General features: G+C 36.3%; 1 protein-coding gene across 1 annotated transcript in view; it reads left to right on the top strand.

Annotated features, from left to right (window-relative positions):
• The window catches only part of LOC106881770 (neo-calmodulin), a 101770-nt gene extending 80796 nt beyond the window's left edge, over positions 1–20974 (top strand). The window contains exons 4-5 of the mRNA XM_089351412.1: positions 19423–19665; positions 20607–20974. Of these exons, the coding sequence (XP_089207538.1) occupies positions 19423–19665; positions 20607–20635 (272 nt within the window). The 3' untranslated portion in view covers positions 20636–20974. The remainder of the gene's footprint in view (positions 1–19422; positions 19666–20606) is intronic.
• The last annotated feature ends 1823 nt before the right edge of the window (positions 20975–22797 follow it).

Here is a 22797-nt window from a genome sequence, read left to right as displayed (position 1 = left end):
AGCGGTTTTTCATCTGACTTTACATTCTAAGTTCAAATTCCACTGAAGTCTTCTTTGCCTTTCATCCTTTCGGGGTCGATAAATTAAGTACCAGTTACGCACTGGGTTTGATATAATCGACTAGCCCCCTCCCCAAAAAATTTCAGGCCTTGCGCCTTTAGTAGAAAAGGTTACTATTGTTATTATTATTTTATGTTTGACTTTTGCTTTGCATTTGTACAAGTTGGATCCAAGTCTCACCCAGAGACCTCAAGAGACAACAAGTTAGAAGTTCATGTAGGTGTTATGCCTAGGGTACCATATACTTCGATTTGTACATAGTGTTGTTCTAGAGAATGTTTAAGAAACCATAAGAAAATTATGTGTTTGTTTTAAAATTTGAAATCACATAGACAGTATTTTACGTAGGATATTGGCAGTTCCCATGAGCACTATCTTTTGAACTTCAGCCATTTTGGGGTTTCCTGGTATCTGAGCTAGGTAGTAATCAGCCCGTTTCGCTGTCATTCCCAGGGCACCTATTATTATTATTATTATTATTATTATTATTATTATTATTATTATTATTATTATTATTATTATTATGATTATTATTATTATCATTATTATGGTATAATTGTTCAACATTTGGTAGTTTCAGACAAATTTCTACTGTAACACCTACTACACATCCGTGTTGCTGGGTATGTGCAGTATTTTCTGTTCTTTTCTTCAGTTGGGAATGTACAAACTCTTCCCGCTATTGTATTGTGTCCGTTTTTATATTATTATTATCATCATTATTATTATTATTTATTATTATTATTATTATTATTATTATTATTATTATTATTATTATTATTATTATTATTATTATTAGTTTATGTAGGACTGAAGTAACTCAACAGAAGTTTTTATAGATATAGAGAGAAGAGTTATTTACTTGTATACGATTGACACAAACCATCACTAAGGTAAACTTGGCTGACATAATCCATCACCAAGGCAAACTTAATGACGAAAACCGCGACTCGAAAGCAACAGTTATTTATTTGTAGTTGAACTATATTTTGGCATCTCGTGTACCTTCCACAGGTTCAAAATAAACATATCAGTCTAATTCATTTTTCTAGTTTATGTAGGACTGGGTTTGATATTATTATTATTATTATTATTATTATTATTATTATTATCATTATTATTATCATCATCGAGACCACCACCACCACCAATACCACCACCACCACTACTACTACTACTACAACAAATCAGGCTGGCTGAATTGTTAGAGCGCCGCACAAAATACCTTACGGCATTCCACCGGTTTTTTACTGAGTCAGTTTTGGGTTTCATCCCACCAGGATCGATAAAATAAAGTAGAAATCAAATATTGGAATCGAAAGTATCAACTTCCAAAACTGCTACCCCTGTACCTAAATCATCCCTTGTGCCTAAATCATCCCTTTCAAAACTGCTACCCTTGTGCCTAAATCAGAAAAAAAATTATTATTACCAAGATATTATAGGGTTGTGGATTGAAAGAATCTTAAGGCATTCATAAAAAAAAAAATATGCTTTGCAGTAATTCTTCCGGTTCTTTACATTGTGAGCTGAAATCCTACCGAGGAAACTTTGCTTTTCAGATCTCCAGGGTCAATATAACAAAGTACCAGTCATGTACTGACCCGAAGATATCGATTAACACTTTTCATTCGATATTGCTGATTTAAATTAGGAAAAAAATTAAGCTTTTGTGGTCAATAAAAGAAAATAGTATTGTTGATGTTCTTACTGCCATTTGATGTAGTAGTAGTTGTAGTAGTAATAGTAGTAGTAGTAGTAGTAGTAGTAGTAGTAGTAGTAGTAGTAGTAGTAGTAGTAGTAATTGTAGTAGAAAGCGATACATACATACCACATACATATATATCCATATATGTATATACATACATATATATATACACGCGCATATACATATATATACATACACATATATATATGTGTGTGTATATATATAGATATACATATATATATGTATATATATATACATGTATATATATATACATATATATATATATATATATATATATATATATATATATATACATATATATATATATATATATATACATATACATGTATATATGTACATACACACACACATACACACACACAGACACACAGATACACACACACACACATATATATATTTGCATATATATATATATATACATATATATATATAATGTATGACGAAACAAGGAAGAAGGGAGAAAACGAAAAACAAAGAAAAATATAGACAAAGAGGGTGAGGTGAGAAAGGGAAAAACAGAAGCGTGGGACCAAAGGAGAGAGATTGGGGGAGGAAGAGGGAAGAGGGAAGAAGGGAGGGAGAGTGATGGGGAAGAGTGAGAGATATCGGTAACTGATAACAGGAATGGACGTAGCGTTGCTTTTGTCATAGAGTATTTATAAGGAAATGGTAAAAATGTGTGACCAACGCATCATTCTGGCTGATGTTACCATAGCAACGTTATCTGATTAAATATCGATAGCTACAATGATGACGTAGGTTTTTGTTTTACACAAAAGATACAATTGTATGCCTTGGGTTGGAAGGGAGGGACAGTGCCCGTAACACTGACTAAAGTATAACATATATGGCGGCCGTTTCGTTTACACTGACAAACACACACACACATATACACACACACACGTTCACTTATATGAAAGTAGATATTCTTTTACGCATGCGCGTACGGCAACATATACCTATATATTACGTATATGCATGTGCATATATAAATATATATAATGTGTATATGTGTATGGGGAGGATGTTTATTCCTTTCCGTTGCAGCGATTTTCAGAATCGTTGGCGTACTGGGCAAACACTCTTTCCCTTTATAGACAGACAGACAGACAGACAGACCAACAGACAGATAGATAACTAGATAGATAGATAGATAGATAGATAGATAGATAGATAGATAGATAGATAGATAGATAGATAGATAGATAGACACACATAAGAGGGGTGCTGAAAAGTTCCTGGCTTTAGGTACAAGAAAATACAGAAAGATCAGTTAATTATGATTTTATTTAACATGTCCTCCTGTCAGATTCACACACACAGCGTTCTTTCAATTTTTCTAAGCCATGTTAAAGAACTCGCAAGGTTAGACCTCCAGCCAGGCTTTTCGCGACACCCTTAAAGCCAAGAACTTTTCAGCACCCCACGTACATAGATAGATAGATAGATAGATAGATAGATAGATAGATAGATAGATAGATAATTTGATGTTACTTTGGTGATATCATAACGTGCTTAGAAAGCTCCTCGACGAGTTTCTGCTACATTATTATATAGATACGTTTAGATATATCTATGTATGTATAAGTTTAATAGTGGAGGCGCAATGGCCCAGTGGTTAAGGCAGCGGACTTGCGGTCGGAGGATCGCGGTTTCGATTTCCAGACCGGGCGTTGTGAGTGTTTATTAAGCGAAAACACCTAAAGCTCCACGTGGCTCCGGCAGGGGGTGGTGGCGACCCCTGCTGTACTCTTTCACCCCAACTTTCTTTCCCTGTTTTTTTTAGTAACGCTGCGATGGACTGGAGTCCCGCCCAGCTGGGGTGGGGGAAGACATACGCCATAGAAACCGGGAAACCGGGTCCATGAGCCTGACTAGTTTCCTTCTATCAAATTCATTCACACAGCATTGGTCGATCATAGGTTTTAGTATAAGACACTAGCCCAAAGTGCCGCGTAGAGGGTCTGAACACGTCCCTTTAAACTCGAATAAATTCAAACTCCGGCAAAATTGACTTTATTTTCTAATGTCGCGAAAATACATACCAGTTATATACGAGTGATTGATCTCATTAGCTACATACTCTCTCTCCACCCTTCAAATTTGTTGCTTTTTGTCTGTGTAAAAACTCAAAAATGAATACGAATAAATATAAGTGGGTGAGTTGATGCGAATCTATTTGTAGAATTTTATGCAAATGAACAGTGGAGAAGTTTGCCCGCAACAGCTTTTTTACAACATATATATAATTGGAATGAAATGTTATTGGCACTGTTCTCTAAAATATTCAGAGGCGCCATCTGCTAATTGTATGAATTGGTGACTTTTGTCTCGTTTCATATTTCTTATTTCTTTACTGCCCACAAGGGGCTACACACAGAGGGGACAAACAAGGACATACAAACAGATTAAGTCGATTATATCGACCCCAGTATATAACTGGTACTTATTTAATCGACCCCGAAAGGATGAAAGGCAAAGTCGACCTCGGCGGAATTTGAACTCAGAACGTAACGGCTGACGAAATACCGCTTAGCATTTCGCCCGGCGTGCTATCGTTTCTGCCAGCTCGCCGCCTTTCATATTTCTAATTAGCATTTCTTTAATGCTACCAACATTAAATGCATAAATAAATTATGTTAACATAATATCTTAATTTCTAACTTAATTGCTCGTTTTTCATGTTAATTGCGCTTCTGAACTATTTATTCCCTAATGAGCCTTATTTTCTTTCTTCAACAAATCCTATACATTCACCTAATAACTATTTCATCGCTGCTTGGACAATTACGATACAGGTTACACTTTACTGATGAGGTCAGAATGAGAGTGCAATATATCCGGAGTTATCTCCCGTACTTGCCGAAAAATTAAAATAATATATTAGTCACTAATATTTTTTATTTCGCTTGTTTCTTTTTTCCTCTCATCACATATTTAAAATTAATTAATTTTTCTTTTAATGTCCGGTGTAATACATTAATTCTTCTTTAATTAACGTCATCGCTACTTTAATATGGAAATAAAATGTAATGTTATATCAACGATAAATATAAAGGCGTGTGTTTCTGAAGGGAAGGACTAGATTTTTATGTTTTATGAGGCTAATTTAACGCTTCTAACGGTGAAATTTACTTGTCATCGTTGGTCATTTTGTTTTTATATTTGTATGTGTATATATATATTTTTTGTTTGTGTGTGTGTGTGTGTGTGTGTGTGTGTGTGTGTGTGTGTGTGTGTGTGTGTGTGTGTGTGTGTGTGTGTGCGTGTGTGTGTGTGCGCGCGTTTGTGTGTGTATGTTTGCGTCTGCATATGTGCATATTGAATTTGGATATGCATATAAATATATGTATATATCCATGCGTGTGCGCGCGTGTGTGTGTGTATATATATATATATATATATATATATATATATATATATATATATATATATATATATATATTATAGACATATATATACATATTTATACATATATATATATATAATATATATACATATATATATATACATATACATACATACATACATATGTATATATATATATATATATATATATATATATATATATATATATATATATATATATATATATATATACATATATTGCAAAAGATAACATGGAGGTAGGGAACGTGTGTTCGTGTGTGTGTGTTGCAAGTGTTACAAATAATGCCGAAAGAAAACTGGAAGGCAAGAAATATAATTTACATGATCAAAATTTAAATATCCAAAAGAAAACTGAAAACAAATATTAACAGTCAAAGAACATTTCCTAACAATAGCATTTTTTAAAAAAACAGTAAATGCGCCCTTTTAAAGCCTAGCCAAGCTCATGGGGCCGGTTTCCGGTTTCAATGGCGGTTTCTCCAGCTGGACGGGACGCCAGACCATCGCAGCGTTACTCATTTTTACCAGCTGAGTGGACTGGAGCAACATGAAATGAAGTGTTTTGCTCAAGAACGCAACGCGTCGCCCGGTTTAGGAATCGAAACCACAATCTTACGATCATGATGCTGACACCCTAACCACTAAGCCACGTGCCTCCACAACAATGCTATTACTAATTATAAATTGCTAATCCCAGAGATTTTGGCCTATAATCAACAAGGAACTTATTCTTCTGTAACAAGTGTAGACTAGGCACCGATAACGACCATCACGCTGACCTGATTGTCTGGATATAGAAGACTGATATTATTTTTTTCACTTCATAGACTGACCCTGATCGGGCGGACCAATGGATGAAAGTCTCTCCATCCTCGTCAATTCCATATCTTTTCAACGCAGTATATCTAGTACTACATTATCAAATGTAAACTTATTTATTTTTAAATGACTATGTGTGATTTGGTGAGATTCTGTTGCTATTTCTAGCAGGTCGAGTTACCTCATAGGGGCCTCCCTTCCCTCATTGGTTCGGCAAGAGATTATGGAAGACTGCAAACACAAGGAATTGATTTTCTTTCAGAATTAATCTTTTAATGGAAACTTCAACGAAAACCCTCTCAAGGATAATCCTCGACGGCGCAAGAAGGAAAGATGTTTATTCGTAAACTTATCCTGAAGTGATGCCAGTTTATCTGTGAGTTCAACAACATGGAGTTGTTTTCCTTTGCTATATGGACTTCTTTCCCAACCGCTTGTTGTTGCCTTCTTGTAATATTCTACGAAGGTGGCATCAAAGGGTCAGGAAAGGGAACCTTATTCTGCAACAAACACAAGACCTCACAATGTACAATACATAAAGATTTACCACAAGATTTACAACGAGAATTACAATGAAATTGACACAGAAGTCTACGAACTGATGTCCATCAATATTTATAAAGAGATTACCAGATTATTAATCAGCATGTTTTTTAACAATTCTTTGTAACTTTGATACAAGGCTAGCAATTTTGAAGGGAGGGTGTCAAATCGAATATATCGTCTCTAGTACTTGGCTGGTATTTTATTTTAACGACACCGAAAGGATGGAAGACAAAGTCTATTTCGGTGATATTTGAACTCAGAACATAAAACCGGAAGAAATGCCATTAAGCATTTTCACTGACGTGAAAACGACTCTGCCAGCTCACTCACGTAATATTTTTATTCTTTTTACTATAGACGCAAGGCCCGAAATCTGGGGTGGGGGAAGGTTAGTCATTTACATCGATCCCAGTATTTGACTGGCACTTATTTCATCGACCCCAGGCAAGGGCGACCTCAGCAGTATTGAACTCAGAACATAAAGACAGACGAAATACCGCTAAGCATTTTGTCCCGCATGCTAACGATTCTACTAACTCGCCGCCTTATTAGACAGAATTATTACCATCAATAAGGCGGCGAGCTAACAGAATCGATGACACGCTGGGCAAAATTGCTTTGCAATATTTCATCCTTCTTTACATTTTGATTTCAAGTTTCACCCGGATTCACCCGGATTCACCCGGATTTGCCTTTCATCCTTTCGTGGTCGATAAAGTAAGTACCAGTAGAACATTGAGGTCGATTTAATCGACTTATCTCTCCCCGGAAATTGCTGGCCTTGCGCCAAAATTTTAAATCATTATTACCATCACTAGTCGAGGGATTGGTACAGTCATTAGACCATCGAAAAAGAATACATTGCGTTATTTTTTTCTGGCTCTTCACGTCCTGATTTCAAATCTGCAGAGATCAACTTTATCTTTTATCCCATCAGACTCCAGAAAATAAAGTACTGGCCAAGTTCTGGAATCAGTATAATTGATTAGCAGCCTCTCTTCAAAATGTTTGGCCTTGTACTCAATGCAGAAACCATTATTATCATAACAGGGCAACAGAGTGACAGAATCAGTAAAGAGTCGTTAAAACAATGTCTTGTAGTATTTGTTGTGCCTCTCTACATTAGTCCTTGTATCAAAGTGAGAAACAATTATTGTTACTATTTTTGTGTTTTCAACAGTTTCATGCGTGTTTCTACTGTACCAACTGGTACACCTCGACATTCCTCAGAAGCGTGTTACATATTGTTTTAGTGACATAGAATTGTGTTTGTTATGAAATACATTGATTGTTTTTCTTTAGAGTCATGTATCTTCCTTGTCTTTTCTTGCTTGTCTTTTTTTTTCTTTTATTATTGTATCTAGTTTATTGTGTGCTATATGTGTGGATTGTTTGCGATTTTTTCCTCCGTCTTCCTTACATATGTTCCTATGTAAATACTGTCTTCCCCTATCATGGTGATTTTTGAATTCGTTTGGTATCAGCACAGGACATCCTGAGACGAGATGGTCTATTGTTTTATCAAATGTATCGCAGAATCTACATTTAGGGTCAGAACAGTTTTGAAGAACGTTAGCCTGGTAGTTTTTGGTAAGCAAGCTTTGATCTTGTGCCACCGATATGAAACCTTCAGTCTCTGCTTTCACTGAGCTTCTCAGCCACTGGTGGGTTGTTGCTTGATCTACATCAGCATTTCGACTTCGAAGTATATACTCTCCATGCGGAGGCTTCTGGGTCCACCGCTACTCAATTTGTTTCTGCCAGTTCTTTTTTGCAGTCTGTTTGATCCGTTTTGTTTGTTTGGCGGCAGTGGTTTCAGGTTCTTCATTTAATTCAAAGTTACTGCCGAGTTCCCTTACGAAATTGCAAGCTTCCTTGACAAATAGAATGTCATTTTTTTTTTTTTTTTTTTGCTTGCGTGTTTGCACAAAAGCCGCAGCATCCAGTCCTCTGCACTGGATAAGTACTTGTTCATTGCTATTATGGAGGTCTTATAGTACAGTTTTACCTGCATCATTTCTCTTCTCCCATTACTCCTAGGTAGGTACAGTCGATCAACGTCTGCTTTTGGGTGGTGAATGTTCTTAGTTGTTAGTAGTTTTCTTGTCCAGGCGTTGGAATTTGACTTCGCCTTTTATCCTTTCGAGGCCTATAAAATAAATAACAAGTAATTATTGGGGTCGTTGTAATTGGCTTCCTTCAAAATTGTTAGCTTTGTACCAAAATTAGAAGGAAAGAATATTATGGCATATATATGTACATAAATAGACGTGATCGTTCTAAAGGGAACAGTGGATAATATGTTTCTTTAAATGACGCATAAATAATTATATCAATTAATGGATTGCAGTATTCTTAAGTAAATAGTTATTACTGTTATTATTATTGTTTAGTGACTACTTTAGAACGTCGGAAAAATGCCTTGCTGTATTTGGTTACGGCCGTTTACGTTCTGTGTTGAAAATCTACTGAAGTCGACCTTGTATTTTAGCCTTCCTGAGCCGATGACATCAAATAAAGAATGTCTCCTACCAGCAGAATTTTAAGCCTTGTCCTTGTGCTAGAAATATTACTGAGCGAAGAATCATCGATCCATTAAATCTCGAAGAATTCTTTAAATTTTTTAGTTAATGTTAGACAAATAGATATTATACAAGTAAGTTAGAGATAACTTTCTCAAGTGAGTGTTTATTGAACAATTAAGTAATTAAATACGGGATTTTGTATAATGATTAATGAATGAATGAATGAATAAATAAATGTAGGTGTCAGAACGTTCTTAAATAATAATAATAATCACTGTTATTTCGTGAATACATATTAACTATTAAATCAGGAAGAAGTCTTTAGATAACTATTAACATTATCATTATGATCATCATGGTAATCATTGTTATTGTTTCACTTCTCAGAGCACTCGATTTCAATTGCTCCGGCTAATTCTGTAAGAGCGGACAACAACCTGTTGCCAAAGATCTCTCAAAGTCTTATTTCACGATACTTGTCCAAGTAGGAATTGCGAAATCCTAGCTGTCCCCAATAAATCGGGTGTCTGAGCGTGTTCTACTCTCATGTCAATCCCAATTTCTCCAACAAATTTCTCAAACTTGGTTGTTAGTCCTCTCAATGTCCCTACAACTTTTGGAATGACAGTTACTTTCTTCATTGCCCACATTTGTGCAATCTCATCTTTAATGGCTTGTACTTCTCAATCTTTTCCAGTTCTTTATCATACAGTCGTACATCTCCACTTATGGCAATATCTCAAATATTGCTAATCTCGTATTTAAACACAGGCCTTGCTCGCGTAGGATTTTGAAGATGTTTCTTTTTACTGCTCTACACAGATCACGTTTTCCGCTTCCATTATGGTAAGGTACTTCGATACTTCGTTGATTTTTTTTCATTTAAATGCCAGAGGTAATAGGCTAAATTTTGTTATATTCCTTTCTCCCTAAATATCTATACCAGCATGTATAATTATAGAATCTTTGTTTAAATCTCCCTTCCTCATGCCTATGTGGCGTATACATTCCACTTTCAGGCTGAATTGTATATAATTTAAACCTTGTAAATTATGCACTCTGTGCTACCAAATATATCTATTGAGCATGTAACTCTGTTTCTGCATGTGCATGTGGCTTCAGCTTTATTGGTGAGTGTTTGATATGGTTTCCTTATATATACAGCTAATAATTCAAGTTGTGCAACTATAACTTATTTTCTACGACTGGAAAAGAAATGCTCTGGGATTATTATAAGCACGCACATTTCTATTCGAAATATATAAAACTTTTTTAATTATCTCCCCTCCTTATCGTAGTAATTTTGTTAAAGTCTACAAAGCGTATTTGTTCTTCTCCAATTTCCCCAAAAATCATCACAAGTTTTCTTCAAATATTTCCGAATGTACCAACGGAAACAGTCAAGGCAAATAACTCAAATCTACATTTAAAAGCTTTGTTGCTGAAAGGAATGAACGTTAGCAGAAACGTTATGTGTGTGCGCGTGTGTGCGTGTGCGTGTGCGTGTGTGCGTGCGTGTGTGCGTATGTGCTTGTGTGCGTGTGTGTGTGGATATATATGAATATATACATACATGTGAAAATATATGAATATATACATACGTATGTATAATATTAGTATATAAATACATATATACCTATATATGTATCTGCGTATGTGTGTGGGTATGTGTAACATTTCAATGTTTTTCTCCTGTCAAATTCATTCAAGCAAGTAATATTTTGCATTGTATAAATGAAACGAATATATTTCTTTGGGGGTGCGGAAATAATTTTACCAGGAAGAAAACGGTGACCAGCATTTTAGTAATTTCAATTCCTGCTCCATAATAGTCTCTCACTCTTTCTTTTTACTTCATGCAGTGTTTTTACTTCATTCACTGTCTTTGTCATTCTGATATCCATCAATTGGAACGTACCTCCCAGCTGACTTTTATAATCTTGTTTGACATCTTACATATTGTGGAGCCAACTTTCTTAAGTTGTATCATAATTTGATGACGTTCAAAAGACTGCAGCAATAAAGAGATTGATGTGAGAAATTTGACTATTCTATTCAACACACAGAGCTATTGGTGTAGAATCTCGTCGAACCTCATCTAACATACATGCATATATATATATATATATATATATATATATATATATATATATATATATATATATATATCACTTGACCGACCAGGCTATCAGATGTTGTTACACATCGCTGGTCACAATGCGTTTTTGCATTCAAATGACGCTACCTCGCTGGCTAGGTGAGCAGGCCAACGTTTCCTGTTGATCGAAAGGAGGATTGGAGCACTGTGAAATGAAGTGTTTTGCTCAAGAACAACGCGCCGTCCAGTCAGGGAGTCAAACCCACAATCTAGCGAACATGACTGCAACAGCCTAACCACTTGACCACGCGCCTTCAATATATATATATATATATATATATATATATATATATATATATATATATATATATATATATATATATATATATATATATATATATATGGGAAAATTTACGAAAAAAACAACAGACAAAGACAGGTGGTGTAAATAACAAATGGATGTATTAGTTTAACGCTCGGGAATAGAGAAAGTCTTTGACGTTTCGAGCCTACGCTCTTCAACTGAAAGGAACATAGAAAAAAATAAGGAGAGAAACAAGGAGAAAAGAATGGCAGTATAGCTAGAAAGATTTGGTATTTTACCCTTATAAGACGGAAAAAGTTGCTAGCAAACAGGCACGGGATTCGAACCCGTACCCTCATTTTCCGGCTGAATACTCTACCATTAAGCTAAATTGCCTGCTGACAACAGCTTTCGTCAAATTAAACGCTAAATATTATAGCTTTTGGAATACAACAACATACACACATATATATTAATATGTATATGTGTGTATCGGTAACACTTTCTTTAATTGAATTTAGCTCTATCCCTCTGTCCCACACTCTCCTTCCTCCCCCCCCCTCTCTCTCTCTCTCCTTCAGTCATTATGAATTGAGCTAATTTTTTTGTCCATGATTCACACCTCATACTTCAAGTACTATCAAGTATTTCATTATTCAATGTTTTTTCTTTGCACTTTATAAAACAAAGAAATTTGGTTACTATTTCTAGTAGCTCGAGTGACCTCCGGGTTAGCTTGTAATTGTATGGCATTTCATCTCGGGGCCGCAGTGTAACATGTATTAAGTGTGATTGTATTAGATTTCAAGTAATGTGGATTTAGTTAATAGCGAACTCAGCAAATTTCATCTATTACAACAGGCGTTATGTTCTTAAGCATCTCGCTCTTGCCCCTTACTTTATTACAATATTCATGTTAGACGCCATAACTGTGACACCTTTTGTAAAATAACAATGCAAATCGGTTAGAATACGAAAGAGCATTTTGACAGTTTGCTTATTTCTTTTCCCTCCTGATTAGAATTAACTTGGACGCTTCATTTTCCTAATACAATATTTAATGTCTGCCTGAAAATAATTCTTAACAGCTAGTACTAATTCGGTCGGGGAGAGAGAGAGCGACCATAATAGAAGTTTGTTTTCTTCTTTTTTTTTATACGAGAATAAATGTTTAATTAATTAATTCTCTCCGTTTTTAACTTATTTGTATTAGCGCAAAGAGCTAATACCGTAGCAAGTATTGCTTGAATATAAAGCTGGACTCTTGGGACATCTCAGTAAAATGTCGGTTAGTATGACAGCATTGCGGCAAAAACTGTAAACTGATCATCACAGCGGACAGAATCTGTGGTCTAGTTTCGATCACCGATCGTAAATCGCACTATGAATTTCTTGAGAAATGCATCAACATCACACAATCTTTTCTCCCTCCTCGTAAATAAAAAGTCTGTCTTCTTATATAAGGAATCAATGATGATAAACGTTCTATATAATGGTAACCAGCCGCATAAATGGTGATATATTCGTTTAAGTTTAAATGAATCTAAGATTACATTATCCTATATATATATATACACGTTTCTTGCCATTTTTTTTAAAGACGATCAACTGCAAATTACTGAAGATGTAGCTTTTATTTCTACAGGACCAAGCGACCTGGGAGAGGCCATTTTATGGGTGACATACAATGAAACTTTATTTTTGAGTGATCTGTAGGATCTTGTGGCTTGCAACAAAGACCCCTTTATCCCTATATTAGTCTAATGATTTGTTACCTTTTAACTACGTAAGGTTCAGATCTTCCCTTTGATAAAGCTATTCAGATGACTTCTTTAGCCCCCATAAAATTCGTTTCAGTATCAAATGTTACTTGATAAAATTGTCTCCCTTGCCTTGTAGCATAGTGTATACTCTGTGAATCAGTGTGCATATGCGTGGTATCATTGTGTATGTATATGTCCGTATGTATGTATGTATGTATGTATGAATGAATGTGCATCTGTGTATCTTTGCTTGTTTTTGTGTGCCTGGGTGTGTGCGTGTGTATGCGTGCGTGTGTGATAGTCTTTACTCGATTGTTGAGTGACAACTAGTTATGATATAGAACAGACAATTGACTATTGAATTGAAGCAGGTTGTAGGACTGCATAAATAATTAAAAGATTTTCCACTTGTTTTAAAAATAAGGGTTCCGTCAGCTGAACTGTCAACTCATTGTATTATCCTTTGGATGGTTGAGTATTCCAGTGACACTTGTACCCTCAATGTAATCCTCAGGCAGAACCAGTGTGACAGGAACAGATTTTCAGATTATACTTAAAGAGTCCTCGTCAGTTTACGTCTACCTAGATTCAAGCAGAAGGCTTTGGTCAGACTGCAACTTCGATAACAGGATTTTGCACGTGATGCCATGTAACGGGATCAAGCCTGAGGTCTCATGAAGGCAAAGCAAAACTCTTAACCACTCAGCCAAAGCTCTTCCCATGTTTTCATGCACTGAACATTTATCATTACCAAAGTGAAAATCGATTGTATAATTTTTTCTTCTTTTAGACCAAATCACATTTGAACCTATATTGACATTCCTCAGTCTGTTGTGCTAAAAATACATACAAATAAATCATGTCGCGGCAAAGCCATGTTGTTACATGATCAAATCACATTTGAATCTATATTGATATTCCTCAGTCTGTGTTGATAAATATAAATAAATAAATAAATGTGCCCTTTTAAAGCCTAGCCAAGCTCATGGGGCCGGTTTCCGGTTTCAATGGCGTATGTGTTCCCCAGCTGGACGGGACGCCAGACCATCGCAGTGTTACTCATTTTCGCCAGCTGAGTGAACTGGAGCAACGTGAAATGAAGTGTTTTGCTCAAGAACACAACGCGTCGCCCGGTCCGGGAATCGAAACCACAATCTTACGATCATGGTGCTGACACCCTAACCACTCAGCCACGCGCCTCCACGGTGATAAATATATATGCAAATAAATCAGGCTGAGGCAAAGCCATGTTGTTACGTGGTAATTCTTTCAACTAAAGGGTTACGGTTTCGTTTCTCAACGCTGGTATGACACTAACTTCCACGTTTATACCTATACACTGCTGCTGTGAGACATGTCTGTAGTATCGTGGTGATTTGAGCTATACTTGAGTGTTGTGGTGGTCCCGTAATTTTCATGACGAAAAGAACTAGATTATGTGACGTTCATGACTCTTCCAAGGTTATTTAGTTCGATTTTAGTATGGAAATGGAAGTGAATTACATGTTTCTTTTATTGCCTTCGCAAACATTTTAATAGATACTGTTGCCTATCTACTTCACACAAATCAACAAGAGATCTTCTGGTGACCGTTTGATCTACTAAAAATATCAGCCTAATCTTTTCTAATCTCACCCGTAACTATATTGAAAAGGACACGCTATATCCTTCGACGTGGTTGAACAACTAATCCCAACCAGTCGGGATTCAGAGAACTGGTTGTACTATTTATCCTTTCGAACAATGAATTCAAAACATGGTTCACGAGACTTCCGTTCGAGTAATTTTCGTGAGTCACTATCTCACCGTCGTACGCTAATCTGCAAATCCGTCACAAGTTTACCCATTTAGAGCTGAGCCGACTGGAGCAACATGAAATGAAATGTTTTGGTCAAGAGCACAACGCAGCACCCTGTCCGGGAATTGAACCCACGATCTAGCGATCATGAGTGCAATATCCTAACCACTAGGCCATCTGCCTTCACTGCATATAATGTTATATAATGTAGTTATTGATACACGACATTTGAGAAATAAACTTCATTCTATAGATTTATGTTTAAATGTGATTATGTTCAGAGGATGCAGGTCATATTTGAACATAGATCTGCAGAACTAGGTCTAAGGTCAGGTTAATCGATAGCAAGAACAACATGAATTAAAGCATCTGCTTTTGAAAGTATGAGGTGGTATCAGAAAGTTCCTGGCCTAGGTCTGTAGCGCGCCTCGCCAACAGATGTATATATATATATATATATATATATATATATATATATATATATATATATATACCACAGAAACTGGGCACGCCGCTACAACAGCAATAGAAGTAACACCTGTAAGGTACATCTCCAAATAACAACAATAACAGAGCTCACCACTACTATCAAACAACATCTCCCTGCAGTGAGTACCCTCACGCACAGCAAAATGCAAACGCGCTCGCTGGTGCAGATACACCATTCACTTCCAAGCCTCAAACGTTTCCGAGATCCCTTTCGGAAAATGGTGTTCGTCAGGCTGAAAAGAAAAATGTTTGACAAATGAGAAAAGCACTATAAGCTAAATACATGAAGATGCGATGTCAAGCACCCACACACACACGCACGCACATACACACATACACACATACACACACATACAGATGGCAGTATTACCAACACCACCACCATAAAAACAACAGCCAAATCAGTAACCAACCGCACCAACAACAAAAGCGATAACAGAAAAAAATACATAAAACACAATTACAGCATAAATACCAAAAGAAGCAGCAATTCAACTGCAAAACCAACACTACCAACACCACAAACAACCTAAGCACATAAAAACCATCTCTCATCAGCTTTACTGTTGTAAAAACGAAACGAGTGTGAGATGATGAGATACATTACAAGACATGCAGAATGAAACAAAGTAGGGTAGTTTTATAACCTTATCTTTAAAACTGCTGAGCAGATTTTTGCTAAAGAGGTCCTCATGGATATGTTCCAAAACAGAGTGATTAAGAATCTTTTGGAGGGGTTCTTTCAAGAAAACCCTCAAGCAGGGAAGACAGGATTATATTCCCTTCTCCAGTAGTAAGGTAAGTGATATTTTTCACTTCTATTCTTACGATCAACAACTGTACTCAAAAGAGGATACACGGATCCCCGGGTCAGTTCAGAAGTAGAGTCACTTTCTAGATGGTCTCAGTTCACTGGCATAGATGTAGTAGCCATCAGTGAGACCACAATTTACATAATACACGCACTCGCGTTATCTGAAATCTATAAAACACATAAGCAGAGATCTGGTTACAAGAAGTTGAAGGCGTCGTTCCAACTGTGCAAAGCCTACTGCAACGGGATTGGCGGATTAGTTAAGCGGCAATAAATAAAGGTCATTGTTAACCACCAGCGATGGAGTACTCTGAAGATGGAGATTATGGAATTGATAGAATATAACAAATAACTAGCAACTGAAAAGTGATATTTGTGAGCTGCCTAGGGAGTGAATTGGAAGCAGTGGCAATTCGGAAAAACATAGGATAGGAACTGAATGTTAGATGCAAGAATAGTCCTCGACTATTTTCTTAACGTGAAATTCAAAGGTTCTGTAATCAGAGCTCAGACTGGCGCTCTTAAATTATTCAGTGACCCCGCACAGAAGGAGCGTGATATAGAAACAAATTTACAATTTTCTTTTGAAGGACCATGACAAACTACTGCAACTGACTCCAAACAGACGTAAATGTGTGCGGCTTTCCAGAGGAATAAATATTGATACCTTAGTCTTCGGGTGAACAGTGAACCGAAGGCATTGGTGGACTTGCAACAACTCAATAGCATGCTATGATTCGATGGAAGATGCGAAATACTGTGAAAAGGAACAGCAACTGAGATATGGTTGGTTGTAAGTGACAGATCATTTTGTCTGAATGGTCTGCTATACGAACTTCGAGTATACATGCCAAATCTGATCGCAAAAGCCTGAAATGTCTACTGCAACTAGCAGCAGAACGGATAAATAACAAATTCTATTAAGTCGAAAATGGCTGTACGCTGAGAAAGAAGTGAAATAAGTTCACATTATTGCTAATTTCCGTCTTACATCTCTGTTCATAGTAAAGCTTAAGTTGGCCAATGTGTTAGCAAAGTGGCTGGCGTTTGACGTCTGTAGTTTGATGGGGAAATCATATAACAGCAAGATTACGAGCAGATCTATTCACAGCAGCTTCAACTTCATCAGATGCTGAATTGCTTCAGAGTGTAATTCTTTCAAGTATAGATACAAGGCCTGAAATTTTATGGGAATGTGGTCTGTCAATTACATCGATTGATACATCTCCGGTAAGGCAATGTCAGCCTCAGCAAATTTTGCTGAGCGGTATTTCTTCGGAGCTCATTATTAACTTTTGAGTTCAAATTCCTCAGGCGTTAACTTTGCCTTTCATTCCTTCCGATTTGGATAAAATAAAAACCATTTGAGTATTAGAGTCGATGACATCGAATAATCATCTCCCCTAAAATTTCAGGCCTTATGCCTAAAGTAGAAACAATTATTATAAAAATAGTGAGCGGACAAAATCATCAGACCGCGGTATTAGCGGTATTTCTTTCACTTTTGTACGTTTTGTGTTCAAATCACGTCATGGTCAAAACGAACATTCATCTCCCTAGGGTCAATGAAATAGATGCTGGTCTAGCATCGGGTTCGATAGTGCCCACCAAACCCTTCCTCTCAAAATTGCTGACCTTGTGCCTAAATCAGAAACCATTACTTTTTTTTTCTTTTTCATGAATACATTAACCACAGTCGTCATTACCATCACACTAATCATTTGTCGCCATTCATGTTAACCACTCCACGCTGTCTCCTTCGCTTTTCATACTTACTTATATGTACGAGGTGGAGCAGAGGAGCTCCTGGTTTGGAGTAAACGAAAATACAAGATGAGCAGCTAATTATGATTGTATTCAACATATTCCCCTCTCAGATTCACACACTTATTGCAGTGGTCCTTCAGTTTTTCTAAACCCTGTAAAAGAACTGGGAAGGTTGGGCCTCCAATTATGCCTTTTGTGATACCCGTCAAGCCAGGAACTTTTCATCACCGACTCGTATGTATGTATGTATGTATGCATGTATGTATGCATTATGTATGTATGTATGTATGTATGTAGGTGTGCATACATGTGTATATAACATGTACACACGCACTTATATATATACACATATACATATATATATTTGTGTGCGTGTGCATATTATACATACATATTTACATATTATATATATATGAATATATATATATATATATGTATATATATATATATATATATATATATATATATATATATATATATATATATATATATATATATATATATATATATATATATATATATATATATATATATATATATATACGTATATAGAAATATACATATATATAAAGACATGTGTGTTTGTGCGCGCGTGTGGATTTGTGCGTACGTGCGTGCGTGCGTGTGTGTGCGTTTGCAAAAAGATATTAGATTAAAGTCAACAATATTTGAAGAACTTCTTTCTTAGAAGTTATTAACTATTTTTTTTTTTTTTTAATCTTAAAAAATCCAAATTTCGTGAATCTTTTGGAATGAAGTTTTAGTATAAACACACCTACACAAACATGCAATTGCACACGCACCCGCACTCGTGAATACACAGCACACACACACAAACGCACTCACACACACGCACGCACACACACACACATTTGTGAAAGTAAATGAATGACAAAGAACTGGAAATTATGCAATGAACTTCATTGGCCTTCAGTTGTTTCTGCTGTAAGATGCGATACACTCAGAGATGAGTGCTTGTGCATCACCTAATAGATTCTTCAGAGTTTAAAAGATAGGGCTTGGAAGTAAATTAATACAGTTCATTGCATAATTTGATATTACTTTGTCATTTATTTAACTTCTTATTACGCTCTGTACTCGGTTTGCGCTTTATTCTGAAGCGTATGTATTTTGGGTACCAATACCAAGTTATTTGTATCGCCATGCCTAAGCAAAATTCTAATACACACACACATACACACACACACAGCTATTTGGACACGATATATATATAGATATATAGATATATATGCCAATATACACATACATATATTTACCCTTTTTTTCTTTCCTTCTTCCTCTTCTTTCTTTCTTCTACAGGTAACGGTACCATAGAGTTCAACGAGTTTCTGGCGATGATGTCGAAACGTCAATCGGAAACAAACGAGCTGCAAGAAGTGACAGACGCCTTCAAAGTGTTCGACAAGGACGATGATGGTTTCATTGATGCTAGTGAGTTACGTCACGTCATGGTGACCTTAGGCGAAAAGCTCAGCGACAAAGAGGTGGCGGATATGATCAGAGAAGCCGACGTTGACGGTGACGGCCAAATAAACTATCAAGGTAAGCGAGTTCGAATTAGGCATTAGGTAGTGAATGAGATGTTTGGATATCGCTGTTATTTGTATTGTCTTGTTTTACTTGTTTTAGTCATTAGACTACGGACAAGCTGGGGCACCACCTTGAAAGATGTTTTTTGTCAAATGAATCGAGCCCAGTACTTCTTTTTTGAAGCCTGGTCTAATTTTAAGCGTGTCATAGGTTTGTGCTTCTAAAAATCTTACATTATATATAGATATCTATATATATATATATATATATATATATATATATATATATATATATATATATATATATATATATATATATATATATATATATATATACATATATATAAACAATATATGAATATATGCATATATATGTACATGTATGTATATACGTTCATCTACATGTACATATAGATACATAACTGGGTACATGACGTGGCAAAAGAACAAGGACAAAATGGTAAACAAGGTGCAACAAACAGGCAGACAAGCAGGCAGCAGACAGTCAGACAGACAGACAGACAGCAGGCAGATAGACAGGCAGGTAGACAGATAGAGACAGAGACTGAGAGAGGGGGAGAGGGGGAGGGGGAGAGAGAGAAGGAGAGAAAGAGAGGGGGAGAGAGAGAAGGAGAGAAAGAGAGGGGGAGAGAGGGGGAGAGAGAGACAGAGACTGAGAGAGGGGGGAGAGGGGGAGAGAGAGAGAGGGAGAGAGAGAGAGAGAGAGAGAGAGAGAGAGAGAGAGAGAGAGAGAGGAAGAGAGAAGCGTGATGGGGAAAGCTGAGAGCCAAAAAGAGATCCAGAAATATACCAAGCGGGATGGAGAATGAAAGGATAAGAGATAAAGTGAGAGAAAGAGAATGGAGAAAGATGAGGAGATGCTGATATAAGAAAATCTTTCGGGAAGGTTTATTAATTTTATTTTAATGATATTTTTGTCTTTCTTTATTTCAGAATTTATTCGGATTATGATGGCCAAATAGCACCAACGTACCTTAAATATTTTATCTAACAACGCACGTATTTTTGCATATTTTTCACCATATTAAAACATATTGTTCACTATAACTTTATATCATTATTCCTCACTATCAATTTACGACATCTTTGAAATTCACGAATACAGCACGTCTTTAAAAAAAAAACAAAAGTGGACAAGCACAGAAATATTCATCATTTTTTTTAGATCTGATTCTTTACTACAGCAGAATTCCCTCATATATTTCACGAAAAGGCCTTTTTAACTCATTCTATTTACATTCTATTTTAAATTGATAATGCACAATCTTTTAGCTGAATTATTAAAAACTATATTGATTAAATCTTGTTTATTTTTTATTTTCTTCTGTGTAATATCGATTTCAAATTTTGGCACAAGGCCAGCAATTTTGGGAGAGTGAGTAAGTTGATTACATCGACCTCAGTGTTCAACTGGTACTTATTGTATCGACGCCTGAAAGGATGAAAAGCAAAGTCGATCTTGGCGGAAATTTGAACTTAGAACGTGGAGACGGACGAAATGAGTGCTAACGATTCTGCCAGCTCGCCACCTTGAACTAAACAAATATTAAATAAATAACGATTGCAAATTTTGGTAATATCAATTCTGGAATTGTATTTAAGCAGCCGATCTTCAGAAATTTTAGAGTGTTTTACAAAATATTACTATCGCTTACGTTCTGAATAAAAATCCCACCTCCGTTAACTTTATTTTTAGTCTTTTCAAGGTCGATAAAATAAAGTATCAGGAAATGTAGAAGCTTTCTCCAGTGGAGTACTGTTCACAGAACCATCATGGTTAACAAGTGGGGGATTAGAAGGGTTTTGTAAAGGATCGAAAAACATCGGCTGCAGTTTTTGAGGCAATAAAGTTTGAGGTGTGTGCAATGCATAGAGACATCATTTGCATTTCAGTTAATAATCTTGCAGTTGTGGGGTTGGGTAAGAGCCGTGCAGTTTGAAAGGTGGGTAATGTTCCTTATGTGCTGTATATATTTGCTGGTCACATAGCCTCCAACACCATACTAGATAAACCTCCTTCAAAAGAATTCCTTAACATTTCACTGGGATCACCAGTATTAACTTATGTGTATGAAAGTCCCTTTGGTCACTTCACTCTATCAAGGCACCGGCTCTAACAATGTCTCCTCCATTTTCCTCTAACAGCTCGCTCCAGTCCTTGCCTCTGGATGGATCCAGTTATTCAATTGGTGTATCTTCACCTTTTCTGTTCATTCTTACTTCCTTTCTTTCTCTCTATCTATTTTCTGCCTGCCTCTATGTCTATCTCCCACCTCTCTCTCTCTCTCTCTCTTTCTCTCTCCATCTCTGTATTTCTCTTTCTCTTTCCTTCTCTCTCTCTTTCTCTCTCTCTCTCTCTCTCTCTCTCTCTTTCCCTCTCTCTCTCTTTCTCTTTTCCTTTCTCTGTTTCTCTCCCCCCCTCTCTCTCTTTCTCCTACTTTCTCTTTCTATCATGGCTGCAGTAGCCTCTGTTCCAAGGAGCTGTATGATCTCAAGCCACCTCCACTGAAGCATTCTCCTCTCTCTCACTCCTTTTTTCATTACCTCATACTAATCACTACGTCTAGTCTCTCCCGCACAAAGGGTCAGCCTATCGAATTTAACTCCTCCTTTATGCACATGCATTTTCGGAAGCAGTCAGCTTGGATGAGTTTCAGCGGGGCTTTGACAGCATCGATATCGTTCTATTCGGAGTGTCTGTGAAAGCAATGGACACAACCTGATCTCCTCTAGACCAAAAGAAAACAAGAACAACAACAAAAAAGAAAAAAAAATAAGAAACAAAAGCTAGAGTAGGGAAAGAAATAAAAAAAAATATCTGGAATTTTGAGTAACAATAAAGGGAAAAGTTATACAAAGGGAACAGCTAAAGAAAAGCCATTGAAAAATACCGATTTATTGAAAGATTCCCATTTCTACTAAGCAAACTTTTTTTTTTTTATCATTTTTCCTCTATTTGTATCGGTCATTGCACTGGCGTTGTGCTAGATCAACACTTTAAAGGGTTTTTTTTTTTTTTTTTCAAGACTGGTACTTTGGCCGAACCGGTTGTCAAGGTGTGGCGGTGATGTTAACTAACACAGATAATAAGACTAACACAGTTACACACACACACACATACACA

This window comes from Octopus bimaculoides, chromosome 4 (genome assembly GCF_046866305.1).
Source record: "Octopus bimaculoides isolate indiv1 chromosome 4, ASM4686630v1, whole genome shotgun sequence".
Taxonomy (NCBI): domain Eukaryota; kingdom Metazoa; phylum Mollusca; class Cephalopoda; order Octopoda; family Octopodidae; genus Octopus; species Octopus bimaculoides.
The sequence above is the reverse complement of the archived record's forward strand: the minus strand, read 5'-3'. Positions and strand labels throughout refer to the sequence as shown.